The 21437-nt window shown below is 43.2% G+C and overlaps 1 protein-coding gene across 3 annotated transcripts in view; it reads left to right on the plus strand.

The window, feature by feature from the left end:
- LMNB1 (lamin B1) overlaps positions 1-19832 on the plus strand; it is a 38949-nt gene extending 19117 nt beyond the window's left edge. For 2 of the 3 annotated variants that reach the window (XM_036308995.1, XM_036308997.1), the window contains exons 4-11: positions 123-293; positions 1737-1862; positions 6901-7121; positions 7915-8140; positions 9042-9146; positions 12362-12481; positions 16462-16569; positions 19155-19832. In XM_036308995.1, coding sequence (XP_036164888.1) covers positions 123-293; positions 1737-1862; positions 6901-7121; positions 7915-8140; positions 9042-9146; positions 12362-12481; positions 16462-16569; positions 19155-19196 — 1119 coding nt within the window. In that variant the 3' untranslated portion in view covers positions 19197-19832. The remainder of the gene's footprint in view (positions 1-122; positions 294-1736; positions 1863-6900; positions 7122-7914; positions 8141-9041; positions 9147-12361; positions 12482-16461; positions 16570-19154) is intronic. The other variant, XM_036308996.1, reaches the window with a different exon arrangement.
- Positions 19833-21437: the final 1605 nt, after the last annotated feature.

The following is a 21437-nucleotide window of genomic DNA, read 5'->3' on the forward strand; positions in this document are numbered from 1 at the left end:
CCCGCTAGGACAGATGCGAGGGTGGGTGCCTAAACTTCAGGTGCCTCTGATGCCACGCACACTTGTACCAAGGCAGCCATGGTGAGCAACTTGGTTTTATGTCACTCTCCCCTCCCCGACAGGAGATTAATGAGACCAGAAGGAAGCATGAAACTCGCTTGGTAGAGGTGGACTCCGGGCGTCAGATTGAGTATGAGTACAAGCTGGCGCAAGCCCTGCACGAGATTCGCGAGCAGCACGATGCCCAGGTCAAGATGTACAAGGAGGAGCTGGAGCAGACTTACCACGCCAAGGCAAGAGTCGCTTCAGGGGGCAGGTTCGGGCTCTGAGCCGTGACCTCAGTCACCTGATGATGCTTGCTCTGTTCTAGTTTTCTTTCTTTTTTTTTTTTAATTTATTTTTATTGTTGAAAGTATTACAGCTGTCTCTCTTTTTCCCCCAGTGACCCTCCTCCTCCCCCACCCACTACCCCCTGGCCTTCACCGCATGCTAAGTGAATGTTACTAGAAATTATTAAAAGAAAGTAGGATTATTCTAATTTTATCTGAGATGAGGGTTTATCTTTTTGTTCCACTGATCAGTCATGTCATGTCATAGTAGTAAAACCCAAGCCATCTGAAAACAGTTTTCTTTCAATAGCAAGTGCTAATCACGCCGTCCTGCGCATCCATACAATTGTAAACCAGCGCTGGGCTGCATCTAGTTCTGACCTCCATGGCATCAGTGTACACATATTTGGGGCTTTTTTGAACAAACGCCAAATGGAAAGTCTGATATTTCTTCCTCTGCCACTATTATTAATCAAAAAAATATTATAAAATTTTTGTATTAGCAGACCATGCAAAAATCCATCAAATCACCTACGGGTACAAGCTTTCCTAGGAAATGATTTTACCCCAATGTGGTAAATGTTACATGTTTTGATTAGAAAGAATTATTAGTGAAGATTTCGAAAATTAGGGTCATAGAGGTATTGAAAAATAATTTCTATTGCATGGCCTTACACTGTTCATGTGCTTTTAGTCCATTTTATGATGCAGCAGTTGGTTGGTGGAAGGGAGAGGTCCTTGAAACCCCATATTCAATCGCCCAATACTTGTTCAGTGCGAGGCATTGTGCAGGGCAGTGGAGGAGCCAAAGTAAGGATTGGTCCGTCACATAGACTTCGGCCTCAAAGGGAGCCAGGGGAGAGGCGGCATACATAAAAGCGTGCTGAGCACATGCAGAATAAATATTATGGGCATTTGGAGGAATAGGATATTGAATTACCTGAGGAGCTGTTTGTTTGTTTTTTTTTTGCTTCTGAAAGGAAGTGTTTCTATCTGGTTTCAAGTAATTTATCAATTAGTGCTTTCTGCCTATTTTCTTTAAATTCTGCATTATTTGGTGGGTTAGAGATATGCGATTTTTGTTTTCCTACCATGGTTAAGTTGCTACTGCCCAGTCTCCTTTTAGCAGTATTATCTGAGACATTAGAGATATGATGGACAAAATATTGGAGTAATACACGTTGGGCAGAGACCCAGGTGTGTGAGCATTGTTAACGCTCACACAGTGACACACTTACGGTAACTTTTCCTGTGTCGGCCAACTTCATGATGCTCTTCCTGTTTCATCAACCAGTTACCAGCAGGGCTGAGGTCTGAAATGAAATGCCTTGAGATGAATCATGCTTCCTCATTGGTTTGTTCCATTCCACATAGATAAGGCTGACTATCGCTTGCTTCTTCTTTTAGCTCGAGAATGCCAGGCTCTCGTCAGAGATGAACACGTCTTCTGTCAACAGTGCCAGGGAAGAGCTGATGGAAAGTCGTATGAGAATCGAGAGCCTTTCGTCTCAGCTTTCTAATCTACAGAAAGAGGTAAGTCCGCATCTTCCCCTGAGAGGAACTGAAGATGAACTTGAAGCCACCTCCACCAGGGTAGTCCCCCTGCCTTTGCTCTGCCTGGTGCCACTTTTCAGAGAGGGTGGAGTTTGTCTGCGTTCACAGTGCCGCCCAGGTTTTTTCATTTTGCGTTGCTAAACATCCTCTGAGCAGGACCGTTATTCCTAAACTAGAGGCCCGATGCACGAAATAAGTGCAAGGGGCTTGGCCCTCGAAGCCGCTGAGGCTTGCCTTTGCCCTCGCAGCCCCGGCTTCGTCTGGAAGGTCGTTCAGCTAACCGGTCTAATTAGCATATTATGCTTCTATTATTATAGATTAGTAGATTAATCTGCTGCTCACCTTACTTACTTGGAAAGTAACCTCAGCTTCTGTTTTCCTTAAGGGAGGACATTTTGTTTTAAACTTTCCATATCAGATTAAACTTTATCTTATTCTTGATTAAACTTTTCTTTACTTTTTCTTTTATTTTAGTAAAATCTTGATTATAAAACTGACAACGTTTATTGCAGGAATTTAGAAAACAAAGCAGACAGTGACTTACATAAAATAAGGTAATACAAAAAAATTAAAATTGAAGCTTTTATAGTGCCTATATGTGAACTTTATTACTGACACCATAAATATAAAAGTTATTTTAGACTTGTTTTGTCCTGGTAGTATTTTGAAGTTTTCATGGAACAGTAAGGCTGGAAGGACCTTTGAGTTCGCTCAGCCCGACCACAGACCTATGTGAGTTTAACAACTCGTCCAGAGACTGCAGACTGATCAATGGGTTTCTTTCCTAGTTTCTAGTTTGCTTGTTTTTAAATGTTTTTATTGATTTTTAGAGAGAGAGGAAGGGAAAAGGATAGAGAGATAGAAGCATCAAGGATGAGAGAGAAACATCATCGATTGGTTGCCTCCTGCACGCACGCCCCCTACTGGAGATCGAGCCTACAGCCCAGGCATGTGCACTGATGGGAACTGAACCAGTGACCTCCTGGTTCATGGGTCGACGCTTTACCACTGAGCTACACTGGCCGGGCTTTTTCTTTTTTCTTGTCTTTCTTTTTTCTTTTTTTTTTAAAAAAGTATGTCCAGTTCTTCACTTTAGATCTCAATCTCTTCAAAGATTTTCTTTTAGGAATTTAATACTCTTTTTTCCGTTACAGCATCTTAACAGGTACCTTTCCAAAAAACAGGCCTCTTTGTTCTTACTCTGACTTGACATTTACTACTTTCTCTTCATTTAATAAATTATATTCCAGTTGTCCCTTCTCCTTCAATTTTACATTTCCCTAGCTTTTATTATTCATGTTTTTGGCTGCTGTTTAATCCACTTGACTGTGCCCTCCGTTATGTGCCCATCCTTGCAAGTTTTTTTGTTAACTTCAGTTTAGTAGATTTTAACTGATGTTAGGCAGGGCCCAGGGGATTTTTGGAGCTAGCTCCTTAGGGAATAGGAGAGGGGCACATCCTTCAAGCAGAAGAGTTTTACATTTCTCTGTTGGTGGGCGGGGAGGGGTGATCCTTCCCCCTGTTCATTACTGGTATCAGATTTTATGATAAATAATATACCTTGAGGAATATCTCCATTCATTGATAAATTTTAGCCTTAGAAAGATCATCATAAAGGAAAATGCCATCTCTCAATATTTTCCTGGTGTACACCTTAATAGTATTATTGTTGCGTCATATCATTTTCATCATGCTGTTTCTTAGGCCACAGAATTTCCTTTCAGTTATGACTCATGTTAGTGAAGTACTTCTTAAATTTTATTTAAAATGGACATAGCCTTTAAAATGCTGACTTTAGAAAATATTTTTAAATACTACATGTTAGCAGTATTATGTTCTGGAATTAGGAATTTTACATACTGCTTACAGCATTTCTCTCATTTCTATCTAGACTTTTTACTTTGGCCAAATTAATTGGTTGGTCAGAGCCTCTTTGTATGCAGGCGTGTCCAGAGGCACTTTGAAAGCATGTCTAATTTTTGTTTTTCTTACACCCAGACTCTGGAAACTGCTATTGCAACTAGAGCATAATAAACTAGTGTAATAAATTGTTACAAACTATAAAATAAAATAAAAAACAAGACCATTAGAGGTCAGTCATAACATTTTAGAGTTAGAGGTGGGATCTTACAGATAATTAGGCCGCTTCACTTTCCAAATGTGGATTCTGGTTTAGTGAGTGCCCAGGGCCTCCTTCGCAGCGAACAGCAGGATTAGGAGGGAGAATCTAGGCCTGCTTCTCATGTCCCATTCTATGTATTTAACTACATAACAGATACAGTGCAGCTATTTAAAATAGAATTTAAATATTTCTATTTAAACTACAAAATGATTCAGAATAACTTTAAAACCTTTTTATCCTACATTTTGATTTTTCTCTCCTAAGGAACTCTGGAGCATCAAAGGCAAACACATAGGGGCGTTTCAGGGTTTACAAATCTAGGCGCAGAGGTTCTCCCTGAATCTTGGCTACTGTATGTCTCATCAGCCCCTTTAGATTCCACCTTGTTGCCCATTCTACCTCCCACATGGAAATAAGGTGAAGAGAGACATTTTGGACTTATGTATATTTTTCTTTTAGAGGAAAGAACATATAAGAAACCTGAGAGGAAAAAAATGTATTTCTCAGTTTATAGCATTTTTTTTGCAACTGCATCTAAGTGCAAGCTCTCAGAGGCAGGGATTATGTTTGGTATCACTATTATGATGAAGGCCTGCTTCCGATACGGAATGTTAGATGCTGCTCTGAATTGTATTTAATTGATTGATTGGTTATTTTTTTTAAAATATATTTTATTGATTTTTTACAGAGAGGAAGGGAGAGAGATAGAGAGTTAGAAACATCGATGAGAGAGAAACATCGATCAGCTGCCTCCTGCACATCTCCTACTGGGGATGTGCCCGCAACCCAGGTACATGCCCTTGACCGGAATCGAACCTGGGACCTTTCAGTCCGCAGGCCGACGCTCTATCCACTGAGCCAAACCGGTTTCGGCGATTGGTTATTTTTTAAACAACTTTTTTGGGGGGCGTAATTCTAGGTTTACCGAAAAGTTGGAAAGATGGTCCAGACAGTTCGCCTGTCTCCCTCCCCCCGTTGCCCCCGTTGGTAGCGTTTTGTTCATGGTCAGAACTAAGACCTGACAGTAGCTAGACTCCAGACTGTGTGGGTTTCACCGCATCTTCTATTACTGTCATTTTTCTGCCCAGGGAACTCATCTCCCAGTCTCCTCTGGCCTGGGACAGTTTCTCCGGCTTCCCTTGTTCTTGTGACCATGGCAGATTGAGGAGCTCTAGCAGGCGTCCTGTAGACTGTGCCCCGATCTGGGTTTGTCGGGTGCTTTTCTCCTGATTAGCCTGGGTAATGGGTGTAGGTGCCCTTCTTGTTGCATCACATCAGGGACGACGTGACATCCACGTGACATCCCTGGTGACGTCAGCCTTCACAGTTGGGTAAAGTGGGGTTTGCCAGGTTTCTCCACGGACGGATTACCGTTCTTCCCGGCCCACCCTCATCCTCGAGCTGTCGGGGTGAAGGGCAGGGATTCAGCCCCACATCCTGAGGTGGCCTGTCTACGTTTATTAACTGGAGCTCTGGAGTAGAGGTGTAGTTCTTCTTCCTTATTGGTGCATTTATTTATTCATGTATTGGCTCACATCAGGGTGGACTCATGGATATTTTATTCGTTGGGTTATGATCCAGGACTACATTATTTTACCAGCTTTGGGAAGTAGGAGTTCTTCGGGTGGGTTGCCATGCCCTGCACTTTGGAGCACTTCTTCTTGGTGCTCTGAGGTGCTGCAGGCTCATCTTGTATCTTCCCTGCCCTCACCTCAGGTCTGCCATTTCTCCCAGGAGCCCTGGTTCTCCTTGCTGGAGAAGGGTCATGCACATGAGACCAGGTTCCCTCCTGCAGGCAGAGCTAGGTCGTCCATGAATGTATGCTAACCTGTGTTTGCACACTTATTTATCTACTTGTATTTGTGTTCTTGTATTTGTGTTAAGCTAAATACAAATTCATACTGATGTCACTGACTCCTACCTGTACCTCAAGGTTCATTTTAGGCTCCCTTTCTCACTTATCTGTAATTTTTCTCTCTGAGAGTAAGAAACCTGGTTTCTCCTATCCTGTTTACTTGCTTGTTGAAACCCAGTGTACACATACAGCAGTTTCACAATTTATTACCCACTCCCCTGTGAGAAATAAGTCCCCCTTGTAGAGCGCAGTGTGTCTGCACAGGGTAGCGCTCCTTTTATCTCCGGACTCCCAGGGCCTCAGCTGTCCGTCAGTCTTTTTGAATTGATTGCCTTTGTCACTTTCTGAGGCTGCTGAGATGAATTCTGTCTTGGAGAAATATAGAGGAATAATTACCTAGTGAGCCACAAGGGTTCTAGGATGAACTTCCTGGTACAGGATGTATAATTTCTCATTTTTTAAAATGCCAAATGTGAAGTTTTTATATTTACAGTAATATTTTGCAGAGCACAGTGTTGTGTAGTCTTTGCGGGCTGGGTGAGCACAGCAGTCCCACAGGGACACATTCCCTAAAGGGACAGCCAGAGTCCCTGCACAGTTCCCCAATAGTTCCAGCAACTCTCAAACATACCCACCCCTGTGTTTCCTTTTGTCAATAAGTTTCTTATCTTTTTAGCTCTTTACTTTTGTTGATTTATCCTTCTGAGCTAAAAGGGGTGTAGGGTAGCCAGACGTGACTTTCATGAAAACCATAGTTTAGAATTCTGTTTTATTTGGTCAAATACAGAAAAATTATATGTATGTTTATGACATTTGATGGCTCTATCTTTTTTAAAGGCATTTCCTGCGGGCTGCATTTTATATTGGAGGAATTTTGGTTTTTGAATTCTTAAAATCAAAATCTCTTGCATTCTAATGTTAGACATTCCTTAGGGTTCTATTTGCTTCCTAACCCAGGCAATGGTTCGTGGTTTAAAATAGCCGCCTGTGCTAATGTGGGAATGTTCCTCGAAAGTCAATGTGTTCCCTTGAATCTGCAGTCTAGAGCCTGTTTGGAGAGGATTCAAGAGTTGGAGGACTTGCTTGCTAAAGAAAGAGACAACTCACGGCGCGTGCTGTCTGACAAGGAGAGGGAGATGGCAGAAATAAGGGACCAGATGCAGCAACAGCTGAACGACTATGAACAACTTCTCGACGTAAAGTTAGCCCTGGACATGGAGATCAGCGCTTACAGGAAACTCCTCGAAGGCGAAGAGGAGAGGTGAGCAGCCTGCTTCTTGCCCCACCCTTTTTATTTAAATAAGAGTAAAGGGGATTGGGTTATATTTTAAAACAAGGTTAACTTTAAATATTTTCTCTGTCATTTCTTTTAACACCTAGGTGTTGAAATGTTCATAGTAATAGAACATATTTCTATCTCAGCAACAAAAACTGGGGCTCAAGCAGTCTATTATTATTATTATAAATGCTGAACTGTGTCAGGACGAAGTCTTTCCTTTGAAATTTAAAATGTTTTGATAATTTAATAAGTTGTAAAATAATCAGATTTGCTGAAAGAGACTTTATACTTATTTTTCAAATCAGGATTCGTGTATAAGTCCTTTTAACACCTATTCTCAGAAAAAAAGTTCCAATGGAAAAGCATCTGAGTTAGAATAAAAAGCCATTCAATTCCAGTATTGCATACATTTGTGATTATAATTTTGTAAAAAAGAAAATGCAGGCATGACAAGATTTTAAGAAGTACAGTAAATATAACAGTGTTTGTGTAGGGTGGTGGTCGATGGGACGATTTCCTTCCGTTTCCCGAGCCTTCTGCATTATGGTTATATTCAGTTCCTGGGGAGAACATTCAAATTACTGTTAGTCTAAAGAAAAATGATGGTGGAGATCCTAGCGCAGAGAAGTTCATCTTAGTCAGGATGTGCGCAGGCTTGGTCTCAGAGATCGCCAGTCGTGTTTTGCTCTAGAAGTGCACCTGCAGGGTTTCGATACCCATTTCTAAGGCGGGGGGGAAGTGTGTTTCGTAAGCCGAGCATTGTTTTCCCGTGTAGATTGAAGCTCTCGCCGAGCCCTTCTTCCCGCGTGACAGTCTCGCGAGCATCCTCAAGTCGCAGCGTGCGCACAACTAGAGGGAAACGGAAGAGAGTGGACGTGGAAGAGTCCGAGGCGAGCAGCAGCGTGAGCATCTCTCATTCCGCCTCAGCCACCGGGAACATCTGTATCGAAGAGATAGATGTTGACGGGAAATTTATCCGCTTGAAGAACACTTCTGAGCAGGTAACAAACAACGTCCCCTTCTCTTCCCCCAGCAACACTTTGCTGGCTGGTGGGCTATCTTACAATTGTAATAGCTCCTCAGCCTTTACTTGGATTCAGTGGTCTTCACCTACATTCATGAAGAAAGTATAAATGAAACCAGGATGGGGGAGAGGAGTTGGTGCACTAAGTGGTTTGGAGATTTTCTTCATTAGCCCTTCCTTACAGAAGAGCCAGGGCTTTTGTTCACTCCTTGTCATTTTGTCACAGTGTCCTTCCCAAGGATGGATTATCGTTACTCCCTACCCTTGCGAGATTTCTGAAAAACTTGGAGGTGTGGGTATAAATGGAGGGCATTCTTTCACAGCCATTAACTTCATGAAAAGAAGGAAATACGAGCCAGACTTAGATATTTGCTCTCTAAATGAATGAGTGAACAAATGCTAATGCATCTGGACCACTTCTGCCCACATTCAATCTGCAGCGTTGTCGAAGTTGCTGTTCTGATGAATGACGAAGCCATGTTTTCTTTTTTTATCTCTTTATTTTAGAAGGAGGGAGAGAGAAGGTGAGAGAAGGAGACAGAGGGAGAAGGAGAGGGAGAGAGAGAGGAATGTCGACATGAGAGTGAAACATCAATTGGTTGCCTCCTGATGTGCCCCTACTGGGGATGGAGCCCAAAACCTGGGTATGTGCCCTGACCAGGGATTGAACCTGAAACCTTTTGGTGTATGGTACGATGCTCCAACCAAGTGAGCCACACTGGCCAGGGCACCATATTTTCTTTTTATAATAGGAAAATATGAATCATGGGAGCCAGCCATAAAGCTAGATTAACTTCCTATATAGACTCATTGGTTTGATTATTCCATAACTCTCTGTGCATTTGAAGTGACCTTGTTTTATTTTCTGCTCTGAATAGGATCAGCCAATGGGAGGCTGGGAGATGATCAGAAAAATTGGAGACACATCAGTCAGTTACAAATATACCTCAAGATATGTGCTGAAGGCAGGGCAGACTGTTACAGTAAGTGATTTTAGTCATCAGTTAACTTCATTGTCTTACCTAACAAAGTAATTCAGGAAAATGTTTGGCTTAAAGAGAAGCATTTTAGAAACGGGCATTAAAACATCTTTGACGCTATTAGGAAATCACACATGCTGTTAAAGAGTTTAAAAGTTCTGTGTTATTGAGAGCTGCAGTTGTCTATTAGAAGTGAAAGAATTGACCTATGAAGTCTTTCTATTTTGTCTACATGAGTAGATGTAAAACAGCTGTCTCCTGGCTGACAGTTGTAGCCCAGGGCAATTGAGGAGATACTGCTTGGCATAGAGGACCGTTAGGAAGACCATCTATTTATTATGCTGGGACCTGCCTTACAGCGACAGCCTTTAGTCTCAGATGAGCATCAGAATCTGATCCGGGCAGTGTTTATGTCCAGGCCCCACTCACCTTAGCCACCATCTCTAGGCCTGGGATAGGGGCTACTTACGTTCTCAATAGAAGTCATTAGGTGATAGGCTCTTCAAGAGCCACTCCTTTAAACATAGTATTTTACCAAAAGTTACACGTGGCTTTTACATAACATCAAAGGCTCTAGGTTTAGAGAGATGGGCTCTGTGCCATTCTGATTCTGTTTTGAATTCTAAATGGTTCTCTATTGCTGTGTTTGAAACACTGCATCTTCACTAGTTACTAAATATCATTTGCTCATTTTTAGAGCATTTTCATTGGTCAAGCACAAGGTTCCTTTGCTCTAGCTTAGTAAGTAGCTTTAGCAAACAATGTGTTAGCTTTATATATATATATATATATTATTGATTTTTTACAGAGAGGAAGTGAGAGAGATAGAGAGTTAGAAACATCGATGAGAGAGAAACATCGATCAGCTGCCTCCTGCACACCTCCTACTGGGGATGTGCCCGCAACCAAGGTACATGCCCTTGACCGGAATCGAACCTGGAATCTTTCAGTCCGCAGGCTGATGCTCTATCCACTGAGCCAAACCGGTTAGGGCTAGTGTGTTAGCTTTGATAGAGATCTTTAAGAAGTTACTGTTTTCATCCTAAAGAATGTAAAGATGGCTCTTTTTTATCAATTCTTTTAAAAAATATTAAACATGTTTTAAATTTTGATGGATATAAACCTTAGTGTCTAAGATCAAAGGCTCAAGAGGTTAGAACTTCTCTTTTAAAAGTGTATTCATAGAGCGTGGTGCCACATTGTGAAAATATCAGATGCTAATTTTATAATCATGGGTACAAATGGGAACAAATACCCTAACTACAATATCCTTTCCTCTCCGTAGTAATTACTATAGTGAGAAAATTGCTCAGTTTTTATTATTTGTCTTATGGAAGCTGCATAATGTAGTGGAAAGCATCTAACATTTTAATTCAGAAGGTTCAGATTTGAGTGTGCTCTCTATTTCTTTAAAGTAATGTGAAGCCATTATGCCAATCACTGCATTTTCCACTGCATATAGTTCTGCAGGACTAAACAGATACATATTCTGTAGGACTAGGGGAGTAGCCAGGTGTCATATAAAATACTGGAATACATTTTTTTCTCTAGTTGGTAGCATGAAACGTGAGAAGAAGCTCTTTGGAACATGGTCATGATAAGTGATTAATCTGTAAAATTGTACAGGGTGATAGCAAAGATGAATTTAAAACTCTAGAACAGAAATAAGAGAACTACACAGGTCATTGTAAATTTTCTTGTAGCCATATTAAAACATGTAGAGAAAGATGTGAAATAAACTTTAGCACTACATTTTATTTAACCCGATATATTCAAAATATTACCATTTCGATATGGGATCAATATAAAAAATTATGTCAGGTATTTTACTTTTTTTCGAACCAAGTCTTCCAGCTGATGTCCTTCCTGCATATCTCCATTTGGACCAGCCACACTTGCAGTGCTCACAGTCACATGTGGCTACCATATTGCACAGCTCGGTCGAGGACATATTAATTACTTTTAGGATAAATTGCCCAGTAAGATTGCTGATATGTTATGATTATTATTAACACGCAACCAACCATGCGATTCCATGTGGACTAGTGAAAAGTATTGCTCGCAATTAGGAAAACACTCTCATTCCACATAATCTGAAAGTCTGCCCAGATGCATTCCTTTTCCAGTTTTCTCCCAGGGCATGCCCCCGGCCCTTTCCATGTGTAACGCCCATGGAAGACCCGGGAGCTGCAAGTGGGATCTAAAGAGGAAGGGCTCCTCATCAGCAATTCATAGATTTTTTCCACCTTTGAAAGTACACTGGCCTAGACCATCTCCAGTCTTCGTCTGCCATCAGATAGCCCTTTGTGTTGTAAAACAAGTTACTGGTAGAGAACTTTCCTATTTTCATGTGGTTTTTAGGACGATCAGGACAGGGCATCATGGCCCTACAGGTGAGGACACTGAGGTGCAGAGGTGTAGTGCCGTGTCCGGGATTCACACCTACGTTTTCTACTCCGAAGTTTTCTCCACTTTACCCATATTCTTCTGCCAATAAGCACATTAAAAATATGGCAGAATTTTCATGCCGATGAAAGGGGAATGCGATTGTTTTCTTTGTGTTGCCTGTTTCAATAGCAGTCACATTCCTGTATCTGTTTGGAGTTCCATTTCACACGGTTCCTGGTTGGAGGCATACCACTTTCCACGAGCATTCTCGATAGGCCGTCTCCCCCAGAAGGTCTGAGAGCAGTGAGTCCTCTCCTTGACTCCTGCTGCAGGCAGCTGGAGGATAGATACTGTGGGAGGGGTCAGAAGGCTCCCTTCACATGAGCTCATAGAGCTAATAGAATGCTGACAGTGAGAGCTTGGAGTCACTGAGCAAGCCAGCCACTCCGTGTGGGTGGGTAATTGCTTGTTCTGGACAAAAATTTTCAATCTTCTAGGTACCATTTCTGTCCCATTTTATGGATGACAAAAGTAAGGTCCCTTTCTCGAGGGTAGCTGACATGCAGAGGAGCGAGCATATGCATGTGGGCAACTTGACTTCCAAGCCCTGTGTCATCATTTTCATTTATCAGATGAGGAAGCTGAAGCCCAGATAAGTTCTGCGGGTTCTCCTTGACACAGCTAGTTAATATAGCAGGTCTGGGGCTAGGGCACAGCTCCGAGGCCTTTAGAATCAGCCCTACTGGGTGTTCAACTCTCCTCATAATGTTGCTGTCATTGGCATGCGAGTATGGGTTCTGAGTAGACTGATGTCCTGGTTTTGTTTCCAGATCTGGGCTGCAAACGCGGGTGTCACCGCCAGTCCTCCCACCGACCTCATCTGGAAGAACCAGAACTCCTGGGGCACTGGCGAAGACGTGAAGGTCATCCTGAGAAATTCTCAGGGAGAGGTATGGCCATTCGTTTTATCAGCCCCACTACCATGTCCGCTTCGAAGTTCATCACGCAAGTGTGATTTCTTTGCAGAAATCAAAAAGTGACTGTTGCTTAAATCAGACCAGGGCTGCCATGTAATTCAAGGAGACGCTGACTTAAGACGTGGGGACGCAGTATGAGTGTCAGAGCCCTGACTGGTGACAGCAGAGGCTCAGTGAGCCTGGCCAAGCCGCTGTCTCCACGCACACGGCTGTGTGCCCTTGGCAGCCTCCTTCACTCCCTTAGTTGTCTCTAAAATGGAGATAAGGCAATATAAGTGAGCTAACGTTAATATAATGAGAGCTACAGAAATGAGACAATTCTGGGAGGTGCTTGGAACAGCATCTGGTCTCTAGTGAACATTAATGTTACCAACCTTGTCACTAGCTGCCAGTGTGTGTGGAGTTTGCGGATCTGCTTGATGTGTATGTTTTCAACATGTCAGTCCTAGAATTCTTGTCAAAGCACCTTACCCATCCCCAAATGTCAGGTAAAGTCACCCGGTGCCCCCACCACACACACACACACACACACACACACACCCATGAGTGCATGCGTGTGCACCAGGAGATACAAGTGTCTGTAGGAGGGAGTGGTCTCAGGCAAATCCCAGTGTCCCGGGGGCTGCTTCTCTCCTCAAGGGCCAGGTGCAGGCCTCGTGCCCTGGCCTGTGCTGGCCAGATGGGCCCCTTACTAGAGTAGTAAGTACACTGAGGGCAAGGACCTATTCTCATTTTTTGCTGGCATTGTGCCTGGCACATACTAGGCACTCAGTAAGAATTTCCTGGATACATTTTTATAAAAATCCAACATGGACCTTCACTTAAGTTCAGAGAAATAAAGTGATTATCAGCGCTGTCACGGGGCTGAGGCATTTGCATAGGAAGGCCTGTGCCGGCCCCCTTCCCATCCTCCCTCACTGTCAGCACGCTGATGACTAGACTGCTCCACGCAAGGAACCTGCTGCAGGATGGGGAGTGCCCCTCGCCTCAGGCCGAGGCTGGGAATGGAACGGCATCTGTCTTGTCTGTAGACCTCAGTCTAGTTGTGCTAATTTTGGGGGTGCATCTGGGAAACTCACCTCCAAATGCCTGCTGGGTTCTCCGGGTAGGGGAGCGCCCTCAGTCATTCACAGGCTTCCAGGTGCGGGGTCTCCCTCCTGTTCTCCGCGCGGCAGCCCTGGCTTGCTGCCTGCAGCACTTTGGAGTCCTTCCCAGCGGTCGCTGGCGCTGCCGCCTTGGCGCTCGGATTTCTGTAGCTCCTGTGCTGGTGGTTTCTTTGTCACTGAAATGGGCAGAGGACTCGTCTCTTTCAAAACATGTGGGAGCGGTGGTTCGCTCAGACAGAAAAGCACTATTACAGATGAAATCGGCTTGCGTGAGCCGTGGAATCTAGTTGCCACCCATAGCGTTCTCTTCTGTGTGAAAATGTGTTCCAAGTTAGAAGCAATGTTAACAGGGGGATATTTGGAATGCAGCAGGTTCAGAACCCGCACCAGAGGTCCGATGACGTGCATAAAGCAGGTGCCGTAGCCTGGGAGAGGCCTTGAGGTGGGATCCTCAGTGACGTTTCCATGAAGCGAACGGAAGCTCGGGTTTCCCTTCATAATTAGACCACTGACTGTCAGATCCGTTGGCTGGTTTGTCTATTTTTTTTTTTTTTTAACAAACGATTGCTTCCTGCTTGCTAGGCCCTATTAGTGACTTCTGTCAGCAGCAAGGGCGGTCTCACAATGTAGTTGCTGATTTCTGTGGCTGCCATGAGGACTTTGTCAGCTATTTAATTCTGCACAAGACTATGTTTAGTAGCAGGTCCCAGGTCTGTGTGCAACGATCTGTATTCATCACCATAAAGACCACTTTTCTGTAACCTTGAAGGTAATTGGCTCAAGTCAGTTTCATTTTCTGTGCCTGTTTTCTTCTTGCTGAGTCACTGAGAATGTCAGAAAACCCAATTAGACTGGCTTTCAAAGAATGGGGATACGCGGGCTCACAAAACCCAAACTCCAGAGATAGTAGGTTCCCCTGTTGTCTCTGCTTCCCGCGTTGTCTCCCTCGTGGATTCCGGGTGGCTGCCGGCCGCCCCTGGAGCTGGCTTGGTATAGGAAAGAGCGGCTTCCCGTGTCTTACTGTGCCAGCTTGGCTCACGTGCCCGCCTCCAACCCAGCTCTGGGGCCAGCAGGACAGGGCTGGAGCTTGAGCCTCCCTCCCCCTCCACAGCGGGTCACACTCCGTGGGAGAGATGGGTGTCCAGTGAGACTGGGGCTCTGACTGAGAACTGAGGGAGGGAGTGTTGGATGAATAGAAACATAGAAAATAAAATGTCTTTGTATGAGGGAAATAAAAAATAAAGCAGTCTCTCTGTACCTAGCAGAATATAGGCACAACTGAAATTTATCTATGCAAATGATTCCTTCCGTATACAGAGATATAACTTAACCATCGGCTCCTCTAATAACGAATGAGTAGTTATATCCCAGAAAGCAGTAAATGCTTTATAGCTCAGCCTCCAGAAGCTAGAATGTGAAGAATCTGCAACAGATTTTGAAAAAGTCCTTCCTTATTTTAAGATGAGTTGAGGAAAGCTGGGTACTTCAGAAGCTTTTTGAGAATCTTTTCTGTTTTGTATGTATGCCACAATCTCCCAAATGATAGCTCAGCTCCAGGAAATGTAATTGATCTAAATTACACTTTGGTTAAAGCAGGCAGATACTTGTGAAACGGCTCCTTGTCTGTGTAGACATAGACCAATCTCACAGAATCGAAGTTTCCGGCTAATTGAGAGACTCAAAATGGCCCATCTTTCCTGGCCCGGCCACAGTTATCAAAATTCCCACAAAATGCTACCATCTCCCTCACTTCACTCACACACTGTATCCTTGGACGTATTTAACATGGAAGCTCATTGCTATGACACTGTGGCTTTCTTCCTCTGCCATTTTAAACTAGCTGGTCTGTGTTAAATTTCAGATAAGCTTTCGCTGACATCATGTTAGCGCCTTCCTCTGTAAAGGAGTTATCGTGCTTGAGTGACGCTAGGACACAGGACAGCGTAAATTAGGTGCTCCCAGCCTCCCGGGCACTCACTCCCCCTGCCAGCCTGCAGCTTAAATGGAATCACTGCTGCGTCTGTGCGAGTCAGCAGTCCCTACAGGAAAGGCAGTAGGAAATGGGATGGCTACTTCCTGTCCCACGGACGGTGAATGACGGGCGGTCCATTTTACGTGTGGAATACACTGGACTTCACTAGTGTGTTATTAAACAGTGCTCATTGGTCTTGATTCCATGTCATTCAAGAGGATCCAGTTGCTGAAGGAATGAAAGGAGCTCGTCCTTTTCTTCTCACTCATCAGGGAGTCCTGTTGCTGCCATGGCCCCTGAGGTCACAGCAGCTGGCCTCCAACTTAATTAAAAAATATATTTATTTTTTTTAAATTGATTTTTAGAGTGAGGGGGGGGAGGGAGAGAAACATTGATGTGAGAGTGAAACATCCATTGGCTGCCTCCTACACACCCCCTTACTGGGGATGGAGCCTACAACCTTTAGGTGCACAGAACAATGCCCAACCAACTGAGCCACACCAGCCAGGGCTCCAACTTTATTTGATTCAGCATTTATTTAGCACCTTCTTTTTGCTGGAGCCAAGTGAGAGCCTTACTCTGCATTCACATGGAGTGTTATAAGAATTCAGTCTGCCAAATCATTTACAGAATTTGGAGTAACAGAATGGGATACGAAGCAGTGGGACCTTCTCAGCAAGCATTTCAAATTGGATACCAGAAGCTTCTCTGCAGGGAATATTGAAGATCTAAGAACTGCTTCTAATTATGCAAAAATTCCTGTTCAGTAGCTAAAGCTACTGATGAGCCATTTAAACAAAGTCCCTGATGTAGGAATGCTATTTCTTACACTTACGTGTGGTTTCAACTTAAAACCAAACTACTCTTGCTTTTAGGAGGTTGCTCAAAGAAGTACAGTCTTTAAAACAACCCTACCTGAAGAGGAGGAGGAGGAGGAGGAAGGAGCTGAAGTGGCGATTGAGGAAGAACTTTTCCACCAGCAGGTATTACTTCAATATATTTGCTTTAATTTTATCAATGGAATCACATGAAAACCAAAACCAATAGTGGAGTTTGGGTTTTCCCTTGTGCCTGATGAGCCAGAACAGTGATCTACGATGGGGGCTGCTTTTCCTGAGGAGACCCTCAGGAGAGTACATCAGGTTACTGCAAGAAAATGTTGGCGTGCCTTTGTAAAACGTTGTTTTCTCATTATATTCAATTTCAGTTTTGTCTTTTTTTTTTTTTTAATGTACATAATACGGTGGGACATGTGTGACACTTATAAATAAGCATATGTAATTAGAATGCATGCTCAAAATTATTTACCTAAGGGTTCTGTGATTGAGAAGTGTACACCACTAAATTAGAGTAAGCATCTGCATGTAAACTTAAAAAAATAACAAAGAGCAATATTCAGCTTCAGAACGAAACAAACTCATTGCTATATTAAGTTCCTAATCATCTAATTGCACGATAGGTTTTAGCTGGTGCTTGGGCTTTTGAGAGCCCTTAGAGAAGCTCCAAATTTGATTTTAATTAAATTGAATTACTAATAACTAACGAGCCTTCAGTTTATATTCTCAAGCTGTTTGAGTCTGGTCATTCATCAAAACTGCTCTTTTCATAAGACTGTCTCCAGATTTATAAATCTGCTCGTTTTGCTTTATGAGTCCCAATCCTACTCCAAACGAACCTTACCTTACGCGTGTAGTCCCCATGGCGGAGAACCACTGAGCTGGGTTATATGAGGTAGCATGAACTTTTGGCCTGGATACTTCATACATTTCAGGGACCCTTTAAGAAGAGATACTTTAGACTTGGCTTCACTAAGAAACAAGCTCGGGATCCATTTCCCGCCCTTAGTAAACCGTTGCAATGACTGGGAGTAAAATAACGATGTCAGGTATCTGAAGGGGCGAGACTGGTGGCTCAGCGGGAGAGGTAGTCGGCCAGCCGCTGGAGAGAGCTCTCTGGGCCCGGAGTAGCTGAGATCTCGGGGAAACCTGCTCGCCCAGTGTTTTGAAGGACGGGCAGTTGTTGGGGCATGAGAGGCAGACGATCGTGTTCTGAGGGTGTTTGAATATTTGTTACATTGACAAACCACCCCAAAACTTAGTGGCTTAAAACCATGGTTTTTTCCTTCCCATGATTCTGTGGTTTGACTGGGCTCAGGTGGGAGGTTATCTTGCTCCCCGTGATGGAGACTGAGTTAATCAAGCAGTTGCTGGGAGCTTGGCTGGGGCTGGAATGTCCCTCACATCTCTTTCCATGTGGCTGCTCATCGTTCAGTAGTTCAGCCCCAGCTCTACAACTTGGCAGCCCGCTTCCAAGAGGGTGAAAACAAAGAGCGCCGGATCCCTTACAGGCTGGGCCCAGGTGTTCTCCCAGCCAAAGCAGCTGTAAGGCCGGCTCCAGGTGAGGGCCAAAGTCTCCACCCTTTCCTCAGGGGAGGCGCGGCAGGGAGTTTGTGGTGATCTTTAGTTCACCAGGGGGCATGCCAAGACTCACACACGAGGTGTATCTGTGCGTCCAGTTGTATTGCAGGGCGTGCGTGAGAGAGGCGGGGTTGAAGGTGGTAGAACACCCAGGCAAGTAGCGGCTGCACATTTTGAAGCAGAGGGGAAACTGAAACAGTGTCAGAGGCATTGACTCTACAAGGGAGATTGCAGAGGTACAGAGGGACTGTTCCTGCTTTTTTTTTTTTTTTTTAATTCATTGAGAGAGAGAGAGAGGAAGGGGGTAGGGGGGAGAGAGAGAGAGAGAGTGAGAGAGCGAGAGAGAAACATTGATTTGTTGTTTCACTTACTTATGCATTCCATTCAGTGGTTGATTGTTGTTTGTGCCCTGACCTTGGTGTATTGGGATGACGCTCTAACCAACCAAGCTACCTGGCCAGGGCCCTGAGGAACTATTAAAGTGCAGATTCATTAAGCTCAGTGGCTGAACTTGAGGGTGAGAGAAGGAACACAGAAGTTAAAGATGTGTGAGGTGTTTAGCTTTTGTGATCAGAGAAAATAATATCAAGGTTCCGAAGACGGGAGATTGAAGGACAGATCAGCTAGTTGGACTTCACAGTGCTGAACGAATCCAGTGGCCTTGCAGGCTGACGGGAAGTTTTTCTATGACTTTCACATTTGAGGATGAACCCAATGCAAATGCTTCGGGACGGGGATGTTGAGGAGCCAGCCGGCGCATTGTCCTCTGATGTGGTTGTTCAGAATGGAGTCCATCAATCTCTTTCCTAAGTTATAAAAGGAAGTTAGTGGACAGAGGTTTTCAGCTTTGGTTGCATATTAGAATCACTTAGGAACTTTAACATTTTATATAAATAGATTCTCATTTAATTGATCTAGGGACCTAGATCAGAATTTATTTTCTTTAAGCTCCTCAGTGTAACCGGAGTTGAGAATCACTGTGCTGGAATTTGTTAGAGTTTTCTGGGGAAGAATTCCTTAAGGGGTGGATGAAAAACGGTAAGTGAGAAATGATGAGGGTCCACTTGAAGATACGGGTTTGTAGCATCTCTCGTTAAAACACTGTGATCCGCTTTCTTAGCACGAATTTCTCTTTCTCTTTTCCTCATCAGGGAGCCCCTCGAGCAACCAATAGAAGCTGTGCAATTATGTGAACTTCTCAAGTCGACTGTCTTCCTCAAAGCAAAGAAGGACGGTAATCCTTACCTACATACAGTGCAGAGCCTTCTCAGAAGCACAGAATATTTTTATATTTCCTTTATGTGAATTTTTAAGCTGCGAAATGATGGCCTTAATTTCCTTTTTTGACACTGAAAGTTTTGTAAAAGAAATCATATCCATACACTTTGTTGCAAGATGTGAATTATTGACACTGAACTCACTGTACTGTTTGGAAAGGGTCCCTCAAATTTTTTGACATTTTTTTGTATGTGTTTTGTTTTTTTAAGTTCTTATGAGAAGAGAAGGGGAGGGAGGGCATTAAACCACTGTGTGTTTGGGCGTAATTTGAAGATTGCTCCATCTAGATTAGCAATCTGCTCTTGACTATCCTCTGCTACACATAACGGTGCTGTGAGGGAGGGGGAAAGCGTTTTTCAATATATCGAAATTTTGTACTGAATTTTTTTGTAATAAACAATCATGGCTACAACTTTTTTTTTAATAGAAAAGATAAATTTTGTAAGATGGCAATATTAACCTAATCATGTAAGCACCCTGGATGAAGGATTCCACGAAACTTTGTTTTATGGTTACTTCTTCTCTTAGATTCATAATTCACCAGGGGTATGGGGGGAGGGAGGGAAGGGGGAGGGAGGGTTTCTCTTCAAATGCGTTAGCTGTGTTTTTTTAAGATAGTGTAACTTGCTTAAATTTCTTATGTGACATTAACAAATAAAAGGCTGTTTTAATATTAATCTACTGTCTTTTTTAACTTGTGCTCAGTGCTTTATGCTTTTTAGCTTATTTCACAATAAGACTTAAATGGGAACATAGGTCGGACAGTGGGAGAAGTCATTGAGGAAGACATTTATTTTTATTTTATTTTATTTTAAATTGATTTAAGAGAGAGGAAGGAAGAGGTAAAGGAAAAAAAGATGGAGATTATACTTCTAGAACCTAGTTTTACTGCCTTTTAAAATGGCACAAAGACGTTGCTTAAAAGCCACCGTTTAGAGGGGTAAGGTATGAGTGATATGAAATACAGGTAGGCGTGTGCTGTGGCGGGGGTACCTTTGTCAGGTATCATGGTAATTGGGGTGTCGTTCGTTACGGGTTTTGGGAAATTTTGTTGTGTGATTGCTTTAGCTAAGTGAGTTCATCTTGTTGAATGTGGAATATCTGAACCATACCTAACAGATGATAACATTTCAGGAGCTAAGCCAGAGTCAATGTTTGCTTTTCTCTTAAAATATTCCTGCGGTAAGCTGCACACAGACTACCAGCTTTCACTTGAAAATAACTCAGAGTTCCAGAATTACTGTGCTCTGCAGATTTACTGCATCCTCTGGTGCCCTCACAGACTCAGATAAATGCTGGGTTAGAAATTCCGTCGGTGAAGCAGATAAAACGATAACTTCTCACACAGATTTATCTTCACAGTGAGAATGGCAACGTGGTGTGGGGCCAGGCTTGCCTGTGAAAAGTTTTGCCACAAGATGGGGTTCTTGTCATCAGAATTTGCTCTAGGTACTTGATCGTTGGTAAATTAGGTTTTAGAAAAATCATGACACTTTCATTAGTGAAGAATTAAGAAAAATTGGCAGCTGTGATACCGAAGAGTAGTAAAGACTAGTGAAATTTCGAGTAAAAAATCCAGGACTCTGTTTTGGGCCCTTGGATGTGGGGGGAGTAGATTGTTGAGACGATTCAGATGGACAGATGAGACTAAAAGGACATCTCTGAAAGCGAGCGGCACCGCGGCTCTCCCCACAGAACATTGCGGGTCAGAACGCGCTGCCTGTGTGTGTTACATGTGTCTCCCTATCAACGGAGTTAAGAGCAAACACAGCATCGAAAACTGCATTGCTGGGTTAGTGAACTATTTTATAACAAGCATGACTCCCCACCCCATTTTTGCATTTTGTTTCCGATTATTGTTGTTTCACCACTGTTTTTACTGAGATTTATTTTTATTCCTCTTGCTTGGCTCTCACTTTCCACTAAAAAAAAAAAAAAAAATTGGATGTTCTTATGTTGTTGACTATTACTTCATCTCCATTCACTGTTCTTCCCTCTGGGATTTCTCTTCGACTGCTATTGAGCCCATCCTCTTTCATATGGTTTAGGTTTCTCTGTGCTGCATTCTCAGTAACTTCCTTGGGTCCTCGCACAGATTCTGTTCTGAGCTCTGTAATCTGTTTGCCTATCAAGTTTCTAATTTCATCGACTATACT

This window comes from Myotis myotis, unplaced genomic scaffold (genome assembly GCF_014108235.1).
Source record: "Myotis myotis isolate mMyoMyo1 unplaced genomic scaffold, mMyoMyo1.p scaffold_m19_p_5, whole genome shotgun sequence".
In the NCBI taxonomy this organism is placed as follows: domain Eukaryota; kingdom Metazoa; phylum Chordata; class Mammalia; order Chiroptera; family Vespertilionidae; genus Myotis; species Myotis myotis.